The sequence below is a fragment of the Leguminivora glycinivorella genome, chromosome 14 (genome assembly GCF_023078275.1).
Source record: "Leguminivora glycinivorella isolate SPB_JAAS2020 chromosome 14, LegGlyc_1.1, whole genome shotgun sequence".
Taxonomy (NCBI): Eukaryota; Metazoa; Arthropoda; class Insecta; order Lepidoptera; family Tortricidae; genus Leguminivora; species Leguminivora glycinivorella.
Window position 1 is genome coordinate 18,616,935 of NC_062984.1, and position 24,353 is coordinate 18,641,287.

Sequence of the window (24,353 nt, forward strand, 5' to 3'; positions counted from 1 at the left end):
CGCGACGCTCAGTTCCTAACAACATACTTTGCTAGCGGTGGGTGTCGTCGAGCTTATTCTGCAAGTCATCCCTCTCAGCCTTCGCCCGTCTCCTAGCCCTCTCAGCGTCGGCTAACTCCTCAGCGTGTTGTAAGGCTTTGGCTTCCAGCGCCTCGACGCGACGCTGGACGTTTTCTTTTGAGCCTATCATGCATTATGCATCTTTAGTTAATATATCACCTTGCCGGTGGTGTCGTCGAGCTCATCCCGCAGATCATCCCCCTCGGCCTCCGCCCGTCTCCTAGCCTTCTCGGCCCCGGCGTATCGCAACGCTTCGACCTCGAGCGTCTCGATTTGACACTGTTGTTTCTTCCGACAACGTGAACATACCTTGCTGCTGGTGTTGTTGAGCTCGTCCTGCAGGTCGTCGCGCTCGGCCTCGGCCTGTCTCCGGGCGCGCTCGGCGCCGGCGAGCTCCTCGGCGTGCTGCAGCGCCTCGGCCTCGAGCGCCTTGACGCGGCGCTCGGCTCCTAACAACATACCTTGCTGCTGGTGTTGTTGAGCTCGTCCTGCAAGTCATCCCTCTCAGCCTCGGCCTGTCTCCGGGCGCGCTCGGCGCCGGCGAGCTCCTCGGCGTGCTGCAGCGCCTCGGCCTCGAGCGCCTTGACGCGGCGCTCGGCTCCTAACAACATACCTTGCTGCTGGTGTTGTTGAGCTCGTCCTGCAAGTCATCCCTCTCAGCCTCGGCCTGTCTCCGGGCGCGCTCGGCGCCGGCGAGCTCCTCGGCGTGCTGCAGCGCCTCGGCCTCGAGCGCCTTGACGCGGCGCTCGGCTCCTAACAACATACCTTGCTGCTGGTGTTGTTGAGCTCGTCCTGCAAGTCATCCCTCTCAGCCTCGGCCTGTCTCCGGGCGCGCTCGGCGCCGGCGAGCTCCTCGGCGTGCTGCAGCGCCTCGGCCTCGAGCGCCTTGACGCGGCGCTCGGCTCCTAACAACATACCTTGCTGCTGGTGTTGTTGAGCTCGTCCTGCAAGTCATCCCTCTCAGCCTCGGCCTGTCTCCGGGCGCGCTCGGCGCCGGCGAGCTCCTCGGCGTGCTGCAGCGCCTCGGCCTCGAGCGCCTTGACGCGGCGCTCGGCTCCTAACAACATACCTTGCTGCTGGTGTTGTTGAGCTCGTCCTGCAAGTCATCCCTCTCAGCCTCGGCCTGTCTCCGGACGCGCTCGGCGCCGGCGAGCTCCTCGGCGTGCTGCAGCGCCTCGGCCTCGAGCGCCTTGACGCGGCGCTCGGCTCCTAACAACATACCTTGCTGCTGGTGTTGTTGAGCTCGTCCTGCAAGTCATCCCTCTCAGCCTCGGCCTGTCTCCGGGCGCGCTCGGCGCCGGCGAGCTCCTCGGCGTGCTGCAGCGCCTCGGCCTCGAGCGCCTTGACGCGGCGCTCGGCTCCTAACAACATACCTTGCTGCTGGTGTTGTTGAGCTCGTCCTGCAAGTCATCCCTCTCAGCCTCGGCCTGTCTCCGGGCGCGCTCGGCGCCGGCGAGCTCCTCGGCGTGCTGCAGCGCCTCGGCCTCGAGCGCCTTGACGCGGCGCTCGGCTCCTAACAACATACCTTGCTGCTGGTGTTGTTGAGCTCGTCCTGCAAGTCATCCCTCTCAGCCTCGGCCTGTCTCCGGGCGCGCTCGGCGCCGGCGAGCTCCTCGGCGTGCTGCAGCGCCTCGGCCCGAGCGCCTTGACGCGGCGCTCGGCTCCTAACAACATACCTTGCTGCTGGTGTTGTTGAGCTCGTCCTGCAAGTCATCCCTCTCAGCCTCGGCCTGTCTCCGGGCGCGCTCGGCGCCGGCGAGCTCCTCGGCGTGCTGCAGCGCCTCGGCCTCGAGCGCCTTGACGCGGCGCTCGGCTCCTAACAACATACCTTGCTGCTGGTGTTGTTGAGCTCGTCCTGCAAGTCATCCCTCTCAGCCTCGGCCTGTCTCCGGGCGCGCTCGGCGCCGGCGAGCTCCTCGGCGTGCTGCAGCGCCTCGGCCTCGAGCGCCTTGACGCGGCGCTCGGCTCCTAACAACATACCTTGCTGCTGGTGTTGTTGAGCTCGTCCTGCAAGTCATCCCTCTCAGCCTCGGCCTGTCTCCGGGCGCGCTCGGCGCCGGCGAGCTCCTCGGCGTGCTGCAGCGCCTCGGCCTCGAGCGCCTTGACGCGGCGCTCGGCTCCTAACAACATACCTTGCTGCTGGTGTTGTTGAGCTCGTCCTGCAAGTCATCCCTCTCAGCCTCGGCCTGTCTCCGGGCGCGCTCGGCGCCGGCGAGCTCCTCGGCGTGCTGCAGCGCCTCGGCCTCGAGCGCCTTGACGCGGCGCTCGGCTCCTAACAACATACCTTGCTGCTGGTGTTGTTGAGCTCGTCCTGCAAGTCATCCCTCTCAGCCTCGGCCTGTCTCCGGGCGCGCTCGGCGCCGGCGAGCTCCTCGGCGTGCTGCAGCGCCTCGGCCTCGAGCGCCTTGACGCGGCGCTCGGCTCCTAACAACATACCTTGCTGCTGGTGTTGTTGAGCTCGTCCTGCAAGTCATCCCTCTCAGCCTCGGCCTGTCTCCGGGCGCGCTCGGCGCCGGCGAGCTCCTCGGCGTGCTGCAGCGCCTCGGCCTCGAGCGCCTTGACGCGGCGCTCGGCTCCTAACAACATACCTTGCTGCTGGTGTTGTTGAGCTCGTCCTGCAAGTCATCCCTCTCAGCCTCGGCCTGTCTCCGGGCGCGCTCGGCGCCGGCGAGCTCCTCGGCGTGCTGCAGCGCCTCGGCCTCGAGCGCCTTGACGCGGCGCTCGGCTCCTAACAACATACCTTGCTGCTGGTGTTGTTGAGCTCGTCCTGCAAGTCATCCCTCTCAGCCTCGGCCTGTCTCCGGGCGCGCTCGGCGCCGGCGAGCTCCTCGGCGTGCTGCAGCGCCTCGGCCTCGAGCGCCTTGACGCGGCGCTCGGCTCCTAACAACATACCTTGCTGCTGGTGTTGTTGAGCTCGTCCTGCAAGTCATCCCTCTCAGCCTCGGCCTGTCTCCGGGCGCGCTCGGCGCCGGCGAGCTCCTCGGCGTGCTGCAGCGCCTCGGCCTCGAGCGCCTTGACGCGGCGCTCGGCTCCTAACAACATACCTTGCTGCTGGTGTTGTTGAGCTCGTCCTGCAAGTCATCCCTCTCAGCCTCGGCCTGTCTCCGGGCGCGCTCGGCGCCGGCGAGCTCCTCGGCGTGCTGCAGCGCCTCGGCCTCGAGCGCCTTGACGCGGCGCTCGGCTCCTAACAACATACCTTGCTGCTGGTGTTGTTGAGCTCGTCCTGCAAGTCATCCCTCTCAGCCTCGGCCTGTCTCCGGGCGCGCTCGGCGCCGGCGAGCTCCTCGGCGTGCTGCAGCGCCTCGGCCTCGAGCGCCTTGACGCGGCGCTCGGCTCCTAACAACATACCTTGCTGCTGGTGTTGTTGAGCTCGTCCTGCAAGTCATCCCTCTCAGCCTCGGCCTGTCTCCGGGCGCGCTCGGCGCCGGCGAGCTCCTCGGCGTGCTGCAGCGCCTCGGCCTCGAGCGCCTTGACGCGGCGCTCGGCTCCTAACAACATACCTTGCTGCTGGTGTTGTTGAGCTCGTCCTGCAAGTCATCCCTCTCAGCCTCGGCCTGTCTCCGGGCGCGCTCGGCGCCGGCGAGCTCCTCGGCGTGCTGCAGCGCCTCGGCCTCGAGCGCCTTGACGCGGCGCTCGGCTCCTAACAACATACCTTGCTGCTGGTGTTGTTGAGCTCGTCCTGCAAGTCATCCCTCTCAGCCTCGGCCTGTCTCCGGGCGCGCTCGGCGCCGGCGAGCTCCTCGGCGTGCTGCAGCGCCTCGGCCTCGAGCGCCTTGACGCGGCGCTCGGCTCCTAACAACATACCTTGCTGCTGGTGTTGTTGAGCTCGTCCTGCAAGTCATCCCTCTCAGCCTCGGCCTGTCTCCGGGCGCGCTCGGCGCCGGCGAGCTCCTCGGCGTGCTGCAGCGCCTCGGCCTCGAGCGCCTTGACGCGGCGCTCGGCTCCTAACAACATACCTTGCTGCTGGTGTTGTTGAGCTCGTCCTGCAAGTCATCCCTCTCAGCCTCGGCCTGTCTCCGGGCGCGCTCGGCGCCGGCGAGCTCCTCGGCGTGCTGCAGCGCCTCGGCCTCGAGCGCCTTGACGCGGCGCTCGGCTCCTAACAACATACCTTGCTGCTGGTGTTGTTGAGCTCGTCCTGCAAGTCATCCCTCTCAGCCTCGGCCTGTCTCCGGGCGCGCTCGGCGCCGGCGAGCTCCTCGGCGTGCTGCAGCGCCTCGGCCTCGAGCGCCTTGACGCGGCGCTCGGCTCCTAACAACATACCTTGCTGCTGGTGTTGTTGAGCTCGTCCTGCAAGTCATCCCTCTCAGCCTCGGCCTGTCTCCGGGCGCGCTCGGCGCCGGCGAGCTCCTCGGCGTGCTGCAGCGCCTCGGCCTCGAGCGCCTTGACGCGGCGCTCGGCTCCTAACAACATACCTTGCTGCTGGTGTTGTTGAGCTCGTCCTGCAAGTCATCCCTCTCAGCCTCGGCCTGTCTCCGGGCGCGCTCGGCGCCGGCGAGCTCCTCGGCGTGCTGCAGCGCCTCGGCCTCGAGCGCCTTGACGCGGCGCTCGGCTCCTAACAACATACCTTGCTGCTGGTGTTGTTGAGCTCGTCCTGCAAGTCATCCCTCTCAGCCTCGGCCTGTCTCCGGGCGCGCTCGGCGCCGGCGAGCTCCTCGGCGTGCTGCAGCGCCTCGGCCTCGAGCGCCTTGACGCGGCGCTCGGCTCCTAACAACATACCTTGCTGCTGGTGTTGTTGAGCTCGTCCTGCAAGTCATCCCTCTCAGCCTCGGCCTGTCTCCGGGCGCGCTCGGCGCCGGCGAGCTCCTCGGCGTGCTGCAGCGCCTCGGCCTCGAGCGCCTTGACGCGGCGCTCGGCTCCTAACAACATACCTTGCTGCTGGTGTTGTTGAGCTCGTCCTGCAAGTCATCCCTCTCAGCCTCGGCCTGTCTCCGGGCGCGCTCGGCGCCGGCGAGCTCCTCGGCGTGCTGCAGCGCCTCGGCCTCGAGCGCCTTGACGCGGCGCTCGGCTCCTAACAACATACCTTGCTGCTGGTGTTGTTGAGCTCGTCCTGCAAGTCATCCCTCTCAGCCTCGGCCTGTCTCCGGGCGCGCTCGGCGCCGGCGAGCTCCTCGGCGTGCTGCAGCGCCTCGGCCTCGAGCGCCTTGACGCGGCGCTCGGCTCCTAACAACATACCTTGCTGCTGGTGTTGTTGAGCTCGTCCTGCAAGTCATCCCTCTCAGCCTCGGCCTGTCTCCGGGCGCGCTCGGCGCCGGCGAGCTCCTCGGCGTGCTGCAGCGCCTCGGCCTCGAGCGCCTTGACGCGGCGCTCGGCTCCTAACAACATACCTTGCTGCTGGTGTTGTTGAGCTCGTCCTGCAAGTCATCCCTCTCAGCCTCGGCCTGTCTCCGGGCGCGCTCGGCGCCGGCGAGCTCCTCGGCGTGCTGCAGCGCCTCGGCCTCGAGCGCCTTGACGCGGCGCTCGGCGTCGCGCGCCGCCGCCGCCGCCTCCTCGCGCCCCGCGCGCGCCTCCTCGCCCTCGCGCACCGCCTCCTTCAGCTGCTGCTGCAGCTTCTTCAGTTGCTTCGTGGCGTCCTCCTTCACCTGTACAGATACTTATATAAATTCATTCTCAGAATACGGCACCTCCTCGCTCATATAACGAGCCGTTATCGATGTCACGAAGTCCTAAAGGCTTGGCCGAACACAGAGCGTGACCGTAGCATGTGCTAACAGATTAGCGACGTCAAACAGACTGCGTCCCGCCGGCATCGCGCCCCGCTTCTGTCGAGCCCCGCGCCGCGTGGACGCGCGGGGCCGCAGCACGCTGCGCCGTGCTGCAAGCTGCAGGCTGCGCACTCACACAGTCAAGGAACAAGCGACCCTCCGCGGGCGCATGGTGTAGAGGCGCGAGTCGCGCGCGCGATGAGGGCGTGTTGACAGCGCGAGGCCGGCGCCACGCGGAGCGGACGCTATGCTGCGTCGCGCTGTGTGTTTGGCCAAGCCTTAAATGGTCTGACATTAAACATTCAAAAACCATGCATTATTAGATAAATGCTTCTTCGCTATTACTTTTTTTTTTTAATTATAAATGGGCTTACTCTTGGCCACAGACTAGCCAAAGGCAAAGACGTGGCCTGCGATGTTCTATGAAACTCCATTACATATCATCCCCACTCGACGAACCAGATACGTACCAGTACTTCCCGACCTAATTTGAAGTACGTAATGACAACATTTCATTGCAAGTTTGAGAAAAAGTATTTTATACAGAATAGGAAAAAACCGTCGTATAATACTTGCGAGGAAAACCTTACCTTGTTGGCCAAGTGTAAAGCCTGTTCTGCATCCTTAAGTTCTCCCTCCAGCTTTTTCCTCATGGCGAGAGCGGCGGCGCGCTGCTTGCGCTCCTCTTCCAGCTCGGCTTCGAGATCTCGCAGCTGCTTCACGATGCCGCGTCGCTTCTCCTCGCCTTGCTCTTCTTTGGCCTAGAATGAGAGAAATAAGATTAGAATAGAAACAAAGACGAAAAGCATTTTTGATGCCGTTCAAAGAATTTTCGACGTTACCCTATCTTGGTCATAAATTAAATTGTTAGTTGAAGAAAATGGTGTAATCATTTTTTTTTATCGTGAATAAAACGAGTTGTTTTTTAAATACAGATACTACCGACCGCGCCAGTGAAGAAACAAAAAAGCTTGCTTGGAGGTTTCGAATGGCCTGCAAATTGACTTTCAACCACATTTTATCAAAAAATCATCTTCGATCTCCTGATTCTAGATATGGGCTTCTTGTGCACCTTCTTCAACTATTTGACTTTACATTATCCCATCGACCGCGACAGAAAAAAAAACACATTCTTACCTGAAGATCGCTCTCAAATTGTGCCCTACCCTACCTGCATATTGATGTACAAACGCAGTTTAGAGCGTCCTCAGTCAACTGCATCTTCAATCTCCTCATTCTGCACTCGAAGTTCAGCCTACTACATTCAAGCGGTCTTTCCAATCTAGAGTTGGTGACGTCATCCTACCGACAGCGCCAGTGTACAAACTTTTTGCCCACCTGAAGATCCCTCTTAAACTGTGCCCGCATAGCCTGCATATTGACTTCCAAACGCAGCTTAGCGTCCTCAGTCAACTGCAGGTCATCTTCAATCTCCTCATTCTTTACTCGAAGTTCAGCCTACTACATTCAAGCGGTCTTTCCAATCTAGAGTTGGTGACGTCATCCTACCAACCGCGCCAGTGTACAAATTACATGCCTACCTGAAGATCCCTCTCAAACTGTGCCCGCATGGCCTGCATATTGACTTCTAAACGCAGTTTAGCGTCCTCAGTCAACTGCAGGTCATCTTCGATCTCCTCGTTTTGGGCTCTGAGTTCAGCCAACTGTGATTCGAGCGCTCGCTTGGCTTTCTCCAACTCGTGAACGTTCTTGTCGGCGGTGCCTTGTGTGTTGGCGAGCTCGTCGAGCTCCGATTGTAGGAGGCGTTTCGTGCGTTCTAGTTCTTCAATCTGTAAGACAAATATTATGATCAAATATCTGGGTAAATAAGGTTTATTCATCTGATACCATATTATTAAATATGTGTTTGAGTGCTAGGAAAGTTGACACCGCATATGCGGGGCACCATAGGGGCACTCAAGCCGTTCTGCGCTCCAATATGCCGAACCCTACAAATGATAGGATTGGCTCGTGCGGAGCGCATACAATACCAGGCAATAATGATTTTGATTGCACATCGGTTTTTCGTATTCGTAGAGCGTTGTCTCTGTCTTGCTTATGTGACGTTAATTGTCTCTTTCCAAAGACCGATGTGCATTCTTTATCGCCGTTTATGCACAGAAGCCACAGAAATACAATACCTAAAACTAATAATAAATAATATGTATTTATTTAAACTAGGTACATGGAGCTGTAATTTTAATTTCTTTTTTAAATAAGTATGAAGTAAGTATCAGCAGTTATCTGACAAGAAAGTATTGTTTATTTCTGCGTTCTGTTGAGGTGAACTTGATTCAAATGTCATGCAACTCAAGTAGAAAATGTGCAAGTATTTTTAACTTTTTAACTTCTGATTAGCAGAAACGTCTGCAATCGATGCCACTAGGCTTAGAATAAATTTAAAAGTGGAAAATGTCTGCCTTTGGGTGAGACTTGAACTCACGGCCTCTGGAGGCCACCTCGGAAAAACCTTATTTAAATTTATTTTTAACTTATTCTTTTAACTTACCCTTTTACACCTCCGCTGCACGAGACAGTTGCAGTCCCATTTAGATTTCATTAGTCATTTTTAATGGATACTAATCATATACGGCGTTTAGTAGTATAATGAACGCTTACCTTTTCAGCGGCATCGTCGAGCTCTCTCGTGAGCGAGAGCACTCTGGTCTCCTTGTCGCGGGCTTCACGCTCGGCCTGGTCGCGCTCGGCCGCGTAACGCTCCGCCACCGCTCGCTCCTCGGCCACCACCTGAAACGGATACATAATACAGATACACGGATACATACAAGAAACTTAAGTAGTACAAAGTATTAAAGGTATCATTTGATGCGGTCTTCGTATCTAATATACTAAGGCCCACTTGCACCAACCACTTAACTCAGGGTTAGTGGGATGTCATCTGTCAAAACCCATATAAAATGGAGGGTCAACCCGGGAGTTAGCCCATTTTATATGGGTGCAAGTGACCCTAAGCAGGTTAGGCATTTCTAATAAAAATGCTGTAGATAATTACTTGTTTATTCTTTAAACTTCATTTTTGAGAGAACTGTAAGGCTAGCACATGATTGTCGCGAGAGTATGTCTCCGCGAGATAGACTACCCTTCCTTATGACATTGATAAAAATATCTGGGCAACCGAGCTTCGCTCGGTTCTGTTTCGTATCCTTGACATGTGTCGCCATCTAGTTCAAAAATGAATAGTACCTACATCGAGCGAAAGAATTCTCAGCCTTAACAACACAACTACTCCACACGAGATGGCGCGCATTTCGCCACAAAAACTCAAATAGTGTATTTTCTATTCGTTTTAGCCTTGACCTGTGTCGCCATCTAGTGTTTGCAATAAATTGTACTTACATCGACCGAAAGAATTCTGTCTTAACAGTGCAACTACTGCACACGAGATGGCGCGCGAAGAAAAACGCATGAAAACTCGAAAATTCGCGTTTTCCGGGACCTAAGGATAAGTTAGACCGATTTTTCACCCCCAAAAACCCCCACATAACAAATTTCTGCGAAATCGTTAGAGCGGTTTCCGAGATCGTCAGTGTAAATAAATAAATATATAAATAAATAAATAAATAAATAAATAAATATACAAGAATTGCTCGTTTAAAAGTATAAGATTAGACAAAGACATGTCATCTATCTCGCGGCGACATACTCTCGGGACAATCATGTGCTAGCCCTAATGATACGGGATTTGCTCAAGGCACACCTGATGCAAAGCGCCGACAGGACCTATGATTGAGCTCACCAGTTCAGTGATAGCCTATTCACTCTTGCTTAAGAAACAGAGGTCATATTTAGAGAGACGACATTCCACATTTTATTATTTATGTTCATTGGATTTATTTGAAGTGCACGAGGTGTTTTTTAGTGTGAACTGCAGTAGGTAAACTGCAAATGTCATACCTTGTCGAAACTCTTCTGTTTCTTCTCGAGTTCCATGACTTTGGCGCGCTGCGCTTCCAGTTCGATGTTCGTGTCTTCCAACTCGGCTTGGATTTTCTTTTTACCTAAACAACACATAATTCCATTAGATATTTTTGCATTCTATATTAATTAAAATCATTTTAACTACGTGGAATGGGTAAGAATTTCACCACCCCCACTCCTCCCTTGGGTGTCGTAGAAGACGATTGCTGGATATGGGTTTCATTGTGGTGTGGGTGATGTGCTGAAATCCTGCCACTGTGTTACCAGAATTTCGTTTCCTTAAACCCCTTGATTGCAAAGAGTTGCCTTGAAGCTTGATCAGTATCCCGTTTGGTAATACAGGCGTGTTTAGTGTCACGTCACGCGGACCGACCTCACGGAGCGATCCGCACCGGACTAAATATATGTTACGGCCCAGCCACTACATTGGTCTTAGCGCGATAGCGGTGAGCGGCAGCCATTCGTGCGAATGAAAAGTCACATCGCTGTGTCTCGCTCCAATGTATGGACGCCGCTCACCGCTATCGCGCTTAGACCAATGTCGTGGCTGAGCCGTTAGGTTCAGGGAGCGTTTTAGAGTAAAGCGGTCGGGTCCGCGCGGACGACGACATCAACTTCCTACAAATTGTATATAAACTGTTGTACACAATAAAGTGATTACTACTACTACTACTACTACAACTTCATACAAATTAGTCGCTCTGCGCGACACTAAAATCAACCCAAATATGTCTGTATGAATCATCTAAATCTATAATAGAAGAAACTGACTGACTGACTGACTGACATATCAACGCACAGCCGAAACCGCTGGTCTCAGAGATTCCAAATTTGGCTCGTAGGTTCCTTATAAGGTGTAGAGGAGCAATAAGAAAGGATTTTTCAAAATTCGCCTCCTAAGGGGGTAAAATGGGGGTCCAAAGTTTGTATGGGAAAACAAGATTAGATTAGTACGCGGGCGAAGCCGCGCGAAAATGCTAGTTTAAAATACGTACTCTTGTCAAGTTTGTCATTAGCCTGCTGTAATTCGTCGATCTGCCGGTGCAGCGCCTCGATGTCCTTGCTGAGCTTCTTGCGGGCCTCCTCCAAGATGGCCGCCGCTTCCGCTTCCTCTTCCGCCTTCTTCTTAGCTTCAGCCACTTGGATGGTTAGAGCGGCCACCTGAATTGAGATGAGATAAAATTAGCCATAAGATTTTCCTTTAAATATTTTCGAATAGCAACCACGAACACAACAATGGTTGATTTGTGGTATTCAATAATTAGAGATTTAACTAAGCTATGTAACGTCTCAATTGAGTTTGTAAATGTCAAAAATATTTGGGAGGTGAATTCATTTACCTGGCGGATCAATGATAAAACATCAGGCCGTCCTTATCGCACTTACAAATAGCGCGAAAAGGACGGCCTGACGTTTTATCATTAATCGCGCGACCATGCTTGCCTGCCTGATGCTAGTCTTGTAGCAAAAGGCTCGCCAATAAATTGAATACTTACTCAAGCGCATTTAGAGATGTCGACACATCTTGAGGTACGCTGGTTATAAATGTGGACCCACAGATTTTTTTTTTTTAGCATACCTGTTTCTCGAAGTTCTTCTTGGCCTCTTCCTCTTCGTCCAGCTGGTCGCGTGCCTGCTCCAGCTGTTGCTCCACATTGCGCAGGCGCGTCTGCAGGGCTAGCTTCTGTTTCGTTTCTTCCTCCAATAATGCCTGCAAATTTAACGCAATCAGATTATGGATTTGGTTTCACAAGATTCTTTCCGCTGATGCATTTTCTAAATTAACATGGGCTGTATGCGGTTTTCATTTCGTAGAAAATGGAATACGTCTGCCGCACTATATACCTTCATAAGATTTTGGTCGCTATACTCCTAGCAATAGTGCCGTTTGTTCACATTTCACGCACTGCTCGTGCATTTAATCTCGACCATCTCCTAATTACCTCGTAGAGTGGAGGGAGCTTTGGTCATAAACTTCCCATGAACTCGCCCACTGTATGGTAGGGGTAAAATAATAGATAGTTATAGTTTCTAGAGTGGGAAGGTCACCTTATCACCAGAAATATTTAAATTGCGCGCATTAGCACTCAATGTCGGCTGCTCGCGTGCGGTCCGTTTGTTAATGTAGGCAATAATTTTAGAGTGGTGGTATTATGTGAACATCAAAGGAGTCTTCTGTACTTGTACTATTATAATATTCTGTACAGTCAAGTGTAAAAATATGGGTGCGTACAACTTATCAAAAATATGTCCCATAGCACTTTATGTCGGCGGAATAAGGTCTCGGTACATATTTTTGAGCGGATAAAATCGATACGTATTTTTGCACTTGACTGTACAAAGTGAACGTTCTGAATAGGATATATGAAGAAAGAACGTTCACTGCATTAAATATGAATGTACCTGGGCCTCGGCGTGTTGCGCGCCGATGGTGGCGGCCTGCTTGACGGCGGCAGAGGCCTTGAGCTCGGCCTGCTCCAGCTGCGCCAGGGCTTGCTCCGCCTCGCTCTGCAGACGGACGCATTTCTCTTGGACCTCCGCTCTGGAATAAAAAATAATGTGTCAAACTGTTCCCGGAATAGCTAAGAAGGAACATCAAAAGTTTAATGAAGAATGAGAATCTCTTTCACTTTTGCACTATTTCAGTTACATATCAGTTTATTTCGAATAACATCCAATGACATTTGAAATAATAAATGTTAGCTACAGATTCTGTCCGCCTTTCTCTTTTGCCTCACTTGCTGACTTCAACCGGCATTCTCCGCTTCTAACGTTTTAAAGATTCGACTCTTACCGTGATATCTCATTCTCCTGCAGCTTAGCAGCCAATTCTGCCAACTGAGCTTCGGCCTGCTTGCGATGGCGTTAGCCTTCCGCCTTCGCCACACTTGCCGACTTCAACTCTGTGGCTAGGTTGACGTTCTACGCTTCTAATACTTGTTAAAATTTAAATTTTGAATAGAATTATCTTACCGTGATCTCTCGTTCTCCTGCAACTTAGCGGCTAGTTCAGCCAACTGAGCTTCAGCCTGCTTGCGACGGCGTTCGCCTTCCGCCTTCGCCGCACTTGCCGACTTCAACTCTGTGGCTAGGTCGGCGTTCTCGGCTTCTAAAGCTTGCTTGGCTTTCTCCAGGCCTGAAATATACCATGGACGTTACAAATCTTATCATGCGTGTATATTATAGAATAAAAAAGTTTTCGATGTTCGTTTGACCCGTTATTACGAGGATTAGAAATAATTTCAAGAAGAAAGGAAACATGTAAACTTAGTTCCTTTCAACGCTAACAAAGCTTCCACAAGACAGCCATGAGAGTGTGGTGAAGATAATAAAACGTTGGTATTTAAATTATGTATGTACAAGTATTTAAATGCAATATGGCATACCATCGATTGCCATAATTATTTTTATCTGATACACAATATGCATCTTCACAAGCTAGCTACAGTGATTTTAATGTTAGTTTCATCTTCAGATACTTGACACATAAACCCTCAAGTTTTAACATGTTTATATTCAATATCCTCATTTTTAGACTAGAACACATGGCAAAGAAAGTTATTCACACTGGACACGGTTCGCATCCGCTTGAGAGGGCCTGCCCGGCTCCGCCGGCGAACACATACTCTGCCAATAATCCCTAGCGAAATGGAACGAGCGGCCCTCCTCCAAGGGGAACTCCGTCACACTCAGCATCGTGTCGTCCTTGTACATAAACTTGCCGTTTTTTACACGTTTGTCGCCGGACATTGTTATAAATATAAATTATTTATCAGAAATTAATGTAGAGCTTCGAAAATATTGACGTCGGTTGTTATAAATGGAACGCGTTTGATTTTAGTGACAGTGTCAGTGGTGACATAGAGTAAAAGTTAAAAAGGTTGCTGTTTTGGAGGCTAAAAAGTTTTAATTTCTGAAAAAAGGTTTTATTATACAAAAACTAATCATCGATTTTTTTAAATATTTTATGTGATTTTTATTCTTGATGATTTTAGTGAAGTTTGTGGTAAATCTGGGTATAATTTTAGGATTGAATGAATAGGCAATATTCGCTCAGAACCGGAGCAAGTGGCCTCTGCTTAGCAGAACACGATAAGACTCATATGATGATGATAATAATGAATTTTGAAGAGTACTGACCAGCTCTAGCCTTCTAGATCTGCTCGTACTGCTCCATGAGCTGCTGTAGTTCTTAAGAGTGCTTGTGTCGTTGTTCAGCCAGTGAGCTCTCGTGGGTGGTCGCTACCTCTTCTAAGCTTCTATTCAGGACCGCCACTTCTTGCTCGAGCAGCCTTGCTGCGCTCGATATACTGACAGGACTCTTAAAGTACATAGATGGTAGTGTTACTCACCAGCTTTAGCCTTCTTGATCTGTTCGTGCTGTTCCATGAGCTGTTGTAGTTCCTGAGAGTGCTTGTGTCGTTGTTCAGCCAGTGAGCTCTCGTGGGTGGCCGCTTCTTCTTCTAAGCTGCGCTTGAGAACTGCCACTTCTTGCTCGCGCTTGGAGCGGAGTTCTTGCTGAGCTGTTGGTGGAAATCGTTGTTAGAATTTTGAAGATAAATATATTTAGATTTTGGAACTACCTCGAGATTTGGTTTGTGTTTCAGTACATTTTTTCCATAATTCGCCTTTGAGTTTCCTGTTTTTTCTAGATTTTTTTTATATTGCTGTTTCAGTAAAAGTTTTAGTATTCAATAGTTGAGTATCTAAAATCGCATAAGAATGTTTGTAATGTTTCGATAATCGTGCACTAGACACTTACATAGCATTTTTTTCGGGTTGCATAGAATTCAGCACATTCATCAAATACAATGTAATGAACCTCGCATGTGAGTTGGCGCGCCACAAAAACGGGTCATAAGACTGGTGGGCCTCGAGCCGCATAAAATACTCACCAGCAGTAGTATCGAGCGAGTCGAGCAGCTCGCTCTTGAGCGCCTCCAGCTCCTCGTTCAAGTCTCGGCGCAGTTTCTCGGCCTTGGTGCGCGCGGCGCGCTCCGCCTCGAGATCTTCATGAGCGTCGGCGAGCGCGGACTCGGCTTCGCGAGCTGCCTTCTGTGCGGCGGCGCGGAGCGCGCCCTCTTCGTCGGCGCGAGCGATGGCCACGGCCAGCTCTTCTTCGCGTTTGGCTGTAAAAAACGATAAAGAAGTGAGTTATAAAATACAAAACATATATCCTTATTTTATATTATGAACTTCTCAAAAGCCTCGGCACAAGCTGAAAATCGTTTGAGTCGATGTTATGCGGGTTCCTAATATATTAAACATGTAAAATGACAAATGAAGACAAACTCCTTCATGAGAATACCAGTTGGCACCTTACAGAACATGCACAATGCTAACCACATAAGTCATTTCGTTCAGAAAGCAACGCTGTAGCCACATGCTCAGCCCTAATCACAGACAATAAACGTTCTAGGCGATTAGAACAACTCTCGAGGTCTGCCTCCTATTTGGACAATGATATCAGACGCTTGCTAAGGAAAAAATATGGGCTAACAATTTACCGAGCACAATCTACATACAGCTCGTCTAACTGAGCTTTCCTCTCAACAAGCTGTTCCTTAACATCCTGCAGCTGTTTCCAGCTTGCCTTTAGCACGATGCGCCTCTTGCCTAAGCTGGTGATCTTAAAGTTCCTCTACGAAAACCTAAACACTACCTGCCTAGCCATTAAAGGTCATTAAACTTACCCAACACAATCTGCAGCTCATCCAACTGAGCTTTCCTCTCAACAAGCTGTTCCTTAACATCCTGCAGCTCAGTTTCCAGCTTGCGTTTAGCACGATCCGCCTCCTGCCTAAGCTGGTGGTCTTTGAGGAGTTTCTCTTCTAGCTCAGCGATGGCTGATTCCTGTTTGGCCTTGAGCTTGCTGAGGTGTTTAGCCTTTTCTTCCTCTTCGGCTAACGCTTGGGAAAGGTCGTTGGCGCGTTCTTCTAGGATCTGCACATTACAATTGTTACAATTAGTACGATGCACGTGCAATAGAGGAATTCGTAACATGTGTCTTTTTTTGGGCATTTTCACGAGAACAATCAGAAAAAAAAAATCATTTTTTCTTAGATAGGTAAATTTTATTTTATGTTTTTCCTACTCAGAATCACGAGCCCTTTCGATCTAGGACAAAAAATGGTCCCATAATTTTCTATCATTTTGAATACTTTCCACTTTGTAACCGCTGTATAAAATGGTTGAAAAATGGTAACGAAGTGGAAAAATTACAATTGGGACGCTTTTAGAAAAAAATGTTTTTGAATATTTTTTTCGCGAATATGCCCTTTTAACACTACTCTTTTCGAATATTTATAATTCCTATTTCCTATTAATATTTATGTTAATATTAATGTTAATGTAGTATTTATCATGAATACCTTCTTCTCTTTGCCGAGTTTCTGGTTGGTGTCGTCGCTGAGGGCCAGGTCTTCTTCCAACTTCTTGAGCTTGGCGTCGCACTGCACTCGCTCGAGCTGCAGCTTCTGTCGCGCTGCTTCCTCCTCTTCCAGTTGTTCCTCGAGGTCCTGAAAACATGTGTCAATAAGTACTTTAAACACTTTTAAGTTCTCGCGCTTTGTACACATATTTAACGTTACGTTTTGACCAGTGCAACCTGGCCGAAACGTTGGGAAAAAAGGTAACAATAATGTTAATTAATCGCGTTCGACCTGTATGTGACTTTAAATATATGACAACTTTTTTTATATAATGTACACACATACATGGTCCACCAATTCAAAGTCGCTCAACGAGCTATGGAGAGGGCTATGCTCGGGGTATCTCTGAGGGATCACATCAGAAATGATGTGATCCGTCACAGAACCAAAGTTACCGACATAGCTCACCGGATTAGCAAATTGAAGTGGCAGTGGGCTGGTCACGTTAGTCGCAGGACAGACGGTCGGTGGAGCCGAAAGGTTCTTGAGTGGAGACCGCGACTCGGTAAACGTGGTGCAGGACGCCCTGTGACAAGATGGAGTGACGACATCCGCAAGTTGGCTGGTGTTGGCTGGATGAGATTAGCTGAAGATCGGGAGCAGTGGCGTGCATTAGAAGAGGCCTATGTCCAGCAGTGGACGAGGATAGGCTGATAATGATGATGATGACACACATACATATAATCACGCCTGTATCCCATGAAGGGTTAGGCAGAGCACATGAACTACTAAGTTTCAGTGCCACTCTTGGCAAAAAGGGGTTGAAAGAAATCCAAATTGTGACATTGCAGTGACAGGTTGCCAGCCTCTCGCCTATGCCACAATTTAACCCATATCCCACAGAAAGGGGGTGGTGAAATTCTTAACCCGTCACCACACGGGGTATTATATTATGTGATTATGAGTTTTCAGACTTATCTGGTACTTATATACTCGTATATGTATCTATGTACAACTGTGAGATGATGATAAAATATTCCATATATCCTCGAGTGACAGACTGATTTTTGAGTCGTTGGAATTTTGATTTTATTCCAATTAATCAAATTTCAAATTTGATTGACGTAATCGGCCAGGATATGACATATGAGCCCTTGCCCATTTTTAAAAAGCCAATACTTTTTGACGAGTTTCTTTTTATTTAGTAGTAGGTACACAAGATTTGGTGATGTGAGTCAGAATGGCCGATTGGCCGTATCGGACCGACGGCTTTTCTTTTACGGACCTGCCAGTGTGAGTTACGTTCTCTGGTGCGAGTCTATACATTTTTCATGTATAGACAACGGAACTGCTAGTAGTGAAGACTGATATCTGACCCAGACTATCAAAATGAAAAGCTTAAAGTTGTAGAAGTCAGAGATTTCGCACTAACCTGTATGTTGAGCTGCAGCCGTTTCTTCTCCTGCTGCAGCGCGCTGCACCGCTCCTCCTCCTCCTCGATCCTGCCCTCCAGGTCGTGCAGGAGTTCCTCCAACTCCTGCTTCCTGGCCGCTGTACGAGCTTCTCACTGACCTGTATGTTGAGCTGCAGTCGTTTCTTCTCCTGCTGCAGCGCGCTGCACCGCTCCTCTTCCTCCTCGATCCTGCCCTCCAGGTCGTGCAGCAGTTCCTCCAACTCCTGCTTCCTGGCCGCTGCGCGGGCGCGAGACTCTTCCGCTTCCGCACATAGCTCCAACTCAGCCTGCATAGTGAGAAATAGCGATTATTTTTTGAAAGTCTTACAATAAATATTATATGTAATAAGCATGTTATCGATTAAGATTAGTGGATTTTAAAGATTTAGATAGGGGACTAATGATCTACATTTGAATTGAAAAACGGTGCCAAAGACGTTTCCGGTAAGACACCTGTATCTTTCAGCAGCGGTCAAACTGACCCGCTCGGACAATTCCGGCTCCGTTGGCTCGGATTGCTACGTAGAAATTATATGGGTGGCACAACTTGACGTGCCTTTGCATGCTGCATAACAACCCTAAATACTCGAAAGGGATAGTGCCATACAGGAGAAAGGGGCAACACGATTCGACTCTGAACCACTGCCAAACTTTGGTTTTGGTTATTTGTAGAAAGTGTGTTCTTTACGGCAGTACAAGTCAATTCCCAAGAGCTGGCACGAATGGAACGAATGACTGAATAAAAATATCTATGAACGTGACTCGTGCTCTTGACAGTTACGACTGTATACCGTAAATAGGTGTCACTCACTTATTCCATTCGGTTCAGTTTTCGTAAAATTGCCCTATAATCTGTGGTCTAAGCTAAAGGTGCAGTTAAATTACCTGCAACTGTTCAGCCAACTGCGTCTTCTCGGCGCTGGCCTGCTGGAACTTCTGCTCGTACTCCTGGCAGCGCTTCATCTGTGTGTCCAGCTTGTCGCGGATCTGGCGGAGCTCGTCCTCCTTCTGCGTTAGCTTCTCCTCCTGCTTCGTCACTTCTAGGAGAGGTTTCACCTGGAAGGTATGGTCGTAGATTAGGAAACTGTCTATAGATTTTTCTTCTTGGTAAATATCATGTTAGATCAAAAGCGTTTTATCAGAAATCTGATGACTCACATGTCAGCAGCGCGTAGTAATAAATACTCCTAAATATTAATTATTATTTCTATCTAAAAGTCATACACCAATTATAAAAATACTTCTAAATAGGTTGTGTAAAATATCCATTTTATAAAATTAGATAGAATCATAGAATTTATAGACATGTCCATATTGATATAAAAACAGTTATGGACTTTAAAATAGTTATTAATCATTCAATTGAACAATTTCAAATCATTACATTTGATGAAAAGTATGAAACACAAAGCTAACGAAAATGAACAGAGATAATATTGTTTAGAATTAGATAAATAACGTATGTAGATTGAACTCCGAACCCCAGGAAATAATCAATCTACACGCTAATCAAAACTAAACATTATAAGTAAACTTACGGGCAGTGGAAAGATAAACTAGGTAGCTTCGCACCATTTTACACACTACACTCTGATGAGCAAGCGGGTCTATTTACATAACTTTCGCATTATACAGAGGCTGTTGCCAAAACTCTAGGACAGTTATAATAACTAATTGTTTTAGTTGAACGTTGGACTTGGTAATAACACATGTTGTACTTAGAACTGGGTTAGTGAGTCCCACGTTATTGTAATTGAAAATTGCTTTTATGTTTATAAGCACGACAGGTATCATACCCTTATTTCATTCACGTTATAATGGGCATATGCAAATTTTCTATAAAGAATCTATATTAACTCTTTGAAGACCTATCGCGAACGGCGCAACGTCGTAAGTCTACTCAATATACGTAGTTGGATATTGAACTATTGTTGCCACGCGCATTAGCTGACGTATTTAGCGGTCAAAGAGTTAACTGATATAAAACTAACAATTGCTGAATTTGAATCTTACCTTTATGTATAATCTCCACCATTGCCAATTCCTAAGCTTGAGGTACGCTGCGCAGTTCCTCTGGATGATTCTGATGGCGTTCAGCTGCTGCAATCTCTTCTGGTAGTTTCTCCTGGCGAGGAACCCTCGGCAGAACGCCTGGAAGTTCACAATCAAGTCCGTGATCTTGTAATCTCTTTCCTCTTCCAAATGGGCCAGTACTCCCGCCCTGAAGAAGATCTTTGATTGACCAACGCGGTATAGGTTATGGTCCAGCTCTAAGGCTTCGATCATTTGCTCGCATGCCTTCTTTCCGTCCATGAAACCTTTAGGGATGATGTTGGGCGTGAGCAGTTCGTATCTCTGTCTGAACTCCTGGAAGGGAATTCGGTTAGGGAAACCTTGTCTGCATATCCTGATGCCCTCCAGCACACCGTTGCATCTGAGCTGATCTAAGACCAGAGGGGCTTCGATCTTACCGGCCCTCTTCTCGTGGTTAGGAATGATACACCTGACGAAATTGGGGTTTGTGTTTCTGAGTGTTGCCATGAGCTTTGTCAGCTGTTCCTTGTACAGTTGGGAGACGGTTCTGAACATGCCCTTTCTCGTTCTGGCTCCGAATTGAGTGTCAGTCATGGCCTGCTGCGCCATGCCGACGATCTCAGCGTCCTTCCAGATGTGGCATACGAAAGGATCTTGGGAAGACTGGAGAAGGGACACCACGTTCTCGTTCAACGGGTCCATGTTCTTCATCAGCCACTTCTCAGCGGAGTAGTCTACTTTGCCCGCGTAGTGGATGATCGCGAAGTCGGCGATGCCACGGAAGTCGGTCTTCATGAATTTGGGGTGGACGGAGTGAGCCGAGACCAACTTCTCGACGAAAGTTTTGTCGGTGGCTTTGGGGAACCAACATTCCTCGTCTAACAAGGCCATGATGCCCATGGGTTTGTCGATAAGGTCGATGGTCGGCTGGAGATCGAGGCCGAAGTCGATGAACTTCCATTCGATGCCCTCCCGTTGGTACTCTTCTTGTTCGAGGATGAACATGGTGTGATTGAAGAGCTGTTGGAGCTTTTCATTTGTGTAGTTGATGCAGAGCTGTTCGAAGGAGTTGAGGTCGAAGATTTCGAAACCGGCCATATCGAGGATGCCGATGAAGGAAGCTCCTTGCCTCTTGGTCCTGTCTAGGGACCTGTTGATCCTGTTGACGAGCCACCTGAAGAGCCGCTCGTAGCACGCCTTGCCGATGGCCTCGACTGAGAATTCCACCTGTTCTTTCGTCTGCGCTTTCGTTACGAAGTCGCGACCGACCTTGATTCTCGGCTTGAGGAAGGCTTTTGTCATCTCCGTTACGGAGAGTCCTGGAAAAAGCAAGAAAAGGTGATTACTGGGCTGGTAAGATCCTATTTTTTACAATATGTCAAGACCTTTGTGCATGGAATTTATAGATTTATTGTAGAATAGGGAAAAATACCAACTTACCGAGTAAATGAGCAATCTTTTGAGCAACAGTGTTGTCAGGCAGCGTCGCCTGGTCCGAGTTCCTCTCCTGCTTGAACTGCATGGAGCCAAACAGCAGCGTCGCTGAAACTATCCTGAATATCGAGTTGAAGTCCTCGTTGTTCATGCCCATGATGTTCATCGACTTGATGGTGGCTTGGAACTCCAGGGCGTCGTCGATCCCGGGCACTGTAAAGGATTCTACGCTAAGTGTAAAGTGGATGTCGTTCAATTTGGAAAAATGTTATTATGATGTTTCAAAAAATGTTATGCCAAACGGATTTTTTCACACACATGCAGAATGATGTGAATTTGTTGTAATACATGCGTTTCTTTCAACAATGTAGGTACAATTTTTAACATCCAGGTAAAAGTATATCAAATAATGTATTTTATTGCATTGAAATTTATGAAATGGTGCAAACAAAGCCTAAAAAACTTTTCATAAAAATTAAGAAATTTTAGTAATTTCAATGCAACAAAAACATTTTCAACCAATCAAACTCTCAAATTCAACTGTACCTGGTAACGCAGCATTGGACAGGAACGGGTAACTCTTCGGGTCCTCAAGTATGTACTCCGCGCGTTGCTCAGGTGTGGCACCAGTCAGGAGCTGGTAGAATATGTGGAAGGTCCGCTCGTCTTTCGCTTGGCGAATGGCGCGCGACTTCTCCAGCAAGTATGTCTCGATGTTCGCGCCGGCTATGTAGCCGGATGCGTCGAAGTTTATTCTTATGAATTTGCCCTAAAATTGGGAAGAAATGTGAAATATTTCAGGTTTAGACATATTGGATGGCTGCCACAAAAAACTAGATGAGAAAATCTATAGCAGACTCTATTGCTCATGCTTTAAATATTTGAGTGATAGTGACAGGTATTCAGATACATTTTAAATTTAGAAAATTAGGGTTCATCATAAGTTCCAAAAAGGCGTGATTTTTTTCGTCGTAGTATATTCAAAAGGGTGGTGTAAGCCTGCGTAGACTTTACTATGTCAAATATAATTACCTATATTAGTAGTAACACTAGTAACACACGAATTGCGGTACTTACGAATCTTGACGAGTTGTCGTTTTTGACTGTTTTGGCGTTACCAAACGCCTCAAGTATGGGGTTGGCTTGCAATAACTGTTGTTCTAATTCGCCCTGAAAGGAAAACATGGAATTCATTTAGTCTTCAACTGTCAGTATTTTATACAATACTGATATGATTCGGCTGGTATTGATGAATGTTAGTACAAACACATGACAGAAGCGTAGGAGGGTCAGGGTGTAGGTTGAACACGGAGTTACTACCGATTATGTTTTAGCAAAATTTACCTCAAATGTGGGTCCATTGGTCTAGGGGTTAGCATGAAATGTAATGGTGGTGATGTTAGAGATTAAATTTAGAAAAAAATTGGAGACGGTTGTCCACACATTTGTTTGTCAAAGTATATTATTACGACTTAGCTATAATCTTTTATGAATGGTAAGATGTAGTTTGAATGGATTTTGGATATATTATTAAAATGAAATAAAAATAAAATATTGTTATTAATAAGACATATTGGGAAATGGGTTCTCGTTATATTTAAAGATAAATATATGACATATTATCAAGCAAGTCTAAAAGATACTTCATTAACATCCACAGTAAACGTTTTAGTAAAATAAGCAGCAACTAAGCGGATGCGCTAAACACTAATAGTAGTAACAATTAACCCCTGCGATAAACAAATAGATACATAGATTAACTTATCTCGGAATGACATAACTAGACAGTAAAGTCCCCAAATACCAAAAAGTACATACATAGCTTACACATAATGATTTTGTACGTAAATATTTCACTAATAATAAGCAACGCAAAATAAGATCTATAGATGAAAAAAAGTCAAGCTAGTATCCTGCCTATGCTAAGTTTGCATCGCTTTAACAGCAATAAGGTCGTTCCATACTTGTTCTAGTTTTTGGCATGCAGACTGAGCGTAGCTTTACACATATAAAAAAAACAATAATTTTGCGTTACATATACATATTATTACACATTATATATATCCATTTAATCCCAAGTGTATGTGTCAATGGTATTTATAAGGTGTAATTTCCTTATCGGACTTACTATTATCAACTGTGGTGAGGGTCCCTGCAGTAGATCCAGGCATCGGGGAGGGAAGAGAAAAATATACATCAGTGCATGTTCAGAAAAAGTAGACTTACAACTAAAACGGTTGAAACTAGGTACAAAAGCAAGCTGAAAGACACATCTTAATACTTTTCAATCAAATGAAATAATCACGTCACGTCACATCGAAAACAATGTGAATAATTTTAACTTTTTTTACTCGATTTGTTTGTACATTTTGTATTTAGTAACAACCGTAATTAAGTAGGTAAATGGAAAGTAAGAAAATTCTTGCGGTTTATTACCCGACCAGTTGCAACATAAAATTTAACAATTACTGTGATATCCTCTAGCCCCTTTAAAAAGGCATTTGAGATCTTTATTTTTTTAAGGTAATTGCATTGTCATGGCAAGTTTCAAACTTTTTGCCGTCTAAAGGTTAAATCAGAAGAAGTACTTGGTTTTATGATAATATGCAAGAATTTTCTGTAATTATTTATTCAAAAAGGTGCTATACAGTGAATTTTCAAGCCACCTCAGACATGCGGGTGTGCTAAATTACACTCTTTTATAGCAGGATGTGACAAGACTTTTACACCAAGGAAATAGCGAATTTTTTCTTATAATACATCTATATACTCACCCCCTTATTCATAAACGTTCACTAAATGTATCAAGCCGATAAAGTTCGTTTGTTCGTTCGGATAGGGACAAACGAACTTTATCGGCTTGATAACTTTAGTTAACGTTTATGAATAAGGGCCTCAGTGTTTATCTTTATAGCTTAAAACATGTTCGACCTTATGGGAATTATCAAGGGTACTAAATAGCTTTACGTTTGGTTCTAGCTGTTATTTACACATCTTACCCTCACACGGTAGTCGAACCAGTATATTTGTGAGCGCTTGAGCAAAATAAAATGTTTATCAAAATAACCTAAAGTTTCATGTGAACATGACAAAAACCTTCCTAAGGTTTGAATCTAAACTAATTTCATTTTTAATTTGAAGAATCTTAATACACTACGGTTGAAAACAGAGTGCAGCCCGCCTAATGGTATTTACTGTGCCATAGGGTAAGCTATAGAGCGCACGCAACTCTATCACAATAAAATCAGGTATCTTTATTCAAAATTAATCATTAATCCATCCTTAAATTACATTCTAACCTAACCTATCCTGGTCCATGCCTAAATGTAGTAGGTAAACAATTCGTTTGAAATTAACGGT

General features: G+C 48.0%; 1 protein-coding gene across 2 annotated transcripts in view; it reads right to left on the reverse strand.

The window, feature by feature from the left end:
* LOC125233313 (myosin heavy chain, non-muscle) overlaps positions 1-24,353 on the reverse strand; it is a 166,147-nt gene that overhangs the window by 10,542 nt on the left and 131,252 nt on the right. Inside the window, exons 4-24 of one of the 2 annotated variants that reach the window (XM_048139281.1) lie at positions 23,122-23,145; positions 22,071-22,163; positions 21,540-21,762; positions 21,000-21,218; positions 19,539-20,878; positions 18,411-18,581; positions 17,645-17,812; positions 16,073-16,219; positions 15,395-15,644; positions 14,597-14,830; positions 14,054-14,224; positions 12,675-12,837; positions 12,105-12,243; positions 11,281-11,412; positions 10,697-10,862; positions 9,678-9,781; positions 8,382-8,510; positions 7,304-7,552; positions 6,353-6,523; positions 5,505-5,639; positions 1,707-5,352 (exon numbers count right to left, since the gene is read on the reverse strand). In XM_048139281.1, the coding sequence (XP_047995238.1) occupies positions 5,221-5,352; positions 5,505-5,639; positions 6,353-6,523; positions 7,304-7,552; positions 8,382-8,510; positions 9,678-9,781; positions 10,697-10,862; positions 11,281-11,412; positions 12,105-12,243; positions 12,675-12,837; positions 14,054-14,224; positions 14,597-14,830; positions 15,395-15,644; positions 16,073-16,219; positions 17,645-17,812; positions 18,411-18,581; positions 19,539-20,878; positions 21,000-21,218; positions 21,540-21,762; positions 22,071-22,163; positions 23,122-23,145 (4,560 nt within the window). In that variant the 3' untranslated portion in view covers positions 1,707-5,220. Of the gene's footprint in view, positions 1-1,706; positions 5,353-5,384; positions 5,640-6,352; positions 6,524-7,303; positions 7,553-8,381; positions 8,511-9,677; positions 9,782-10,696; positions 10,863-11,280; positions 11,413-12,104; positions 12,244-12,674; positions 12,838-14,053; positions 14,225-14,596; positions 14,831-15,394; positions 15,645-16,072; positions 16,220-17,644; positions 17,813-18,410; positions 18,582-19,538; positions 20,879-20,999; positions 21,219-21,539; positions 21,763-22,070; positions 22,164-23,121; positions 23,146-24,353 lie in introns of those variants that run through there. The other variant, XM_048139282.1, reaches the window with a different exon arrangement.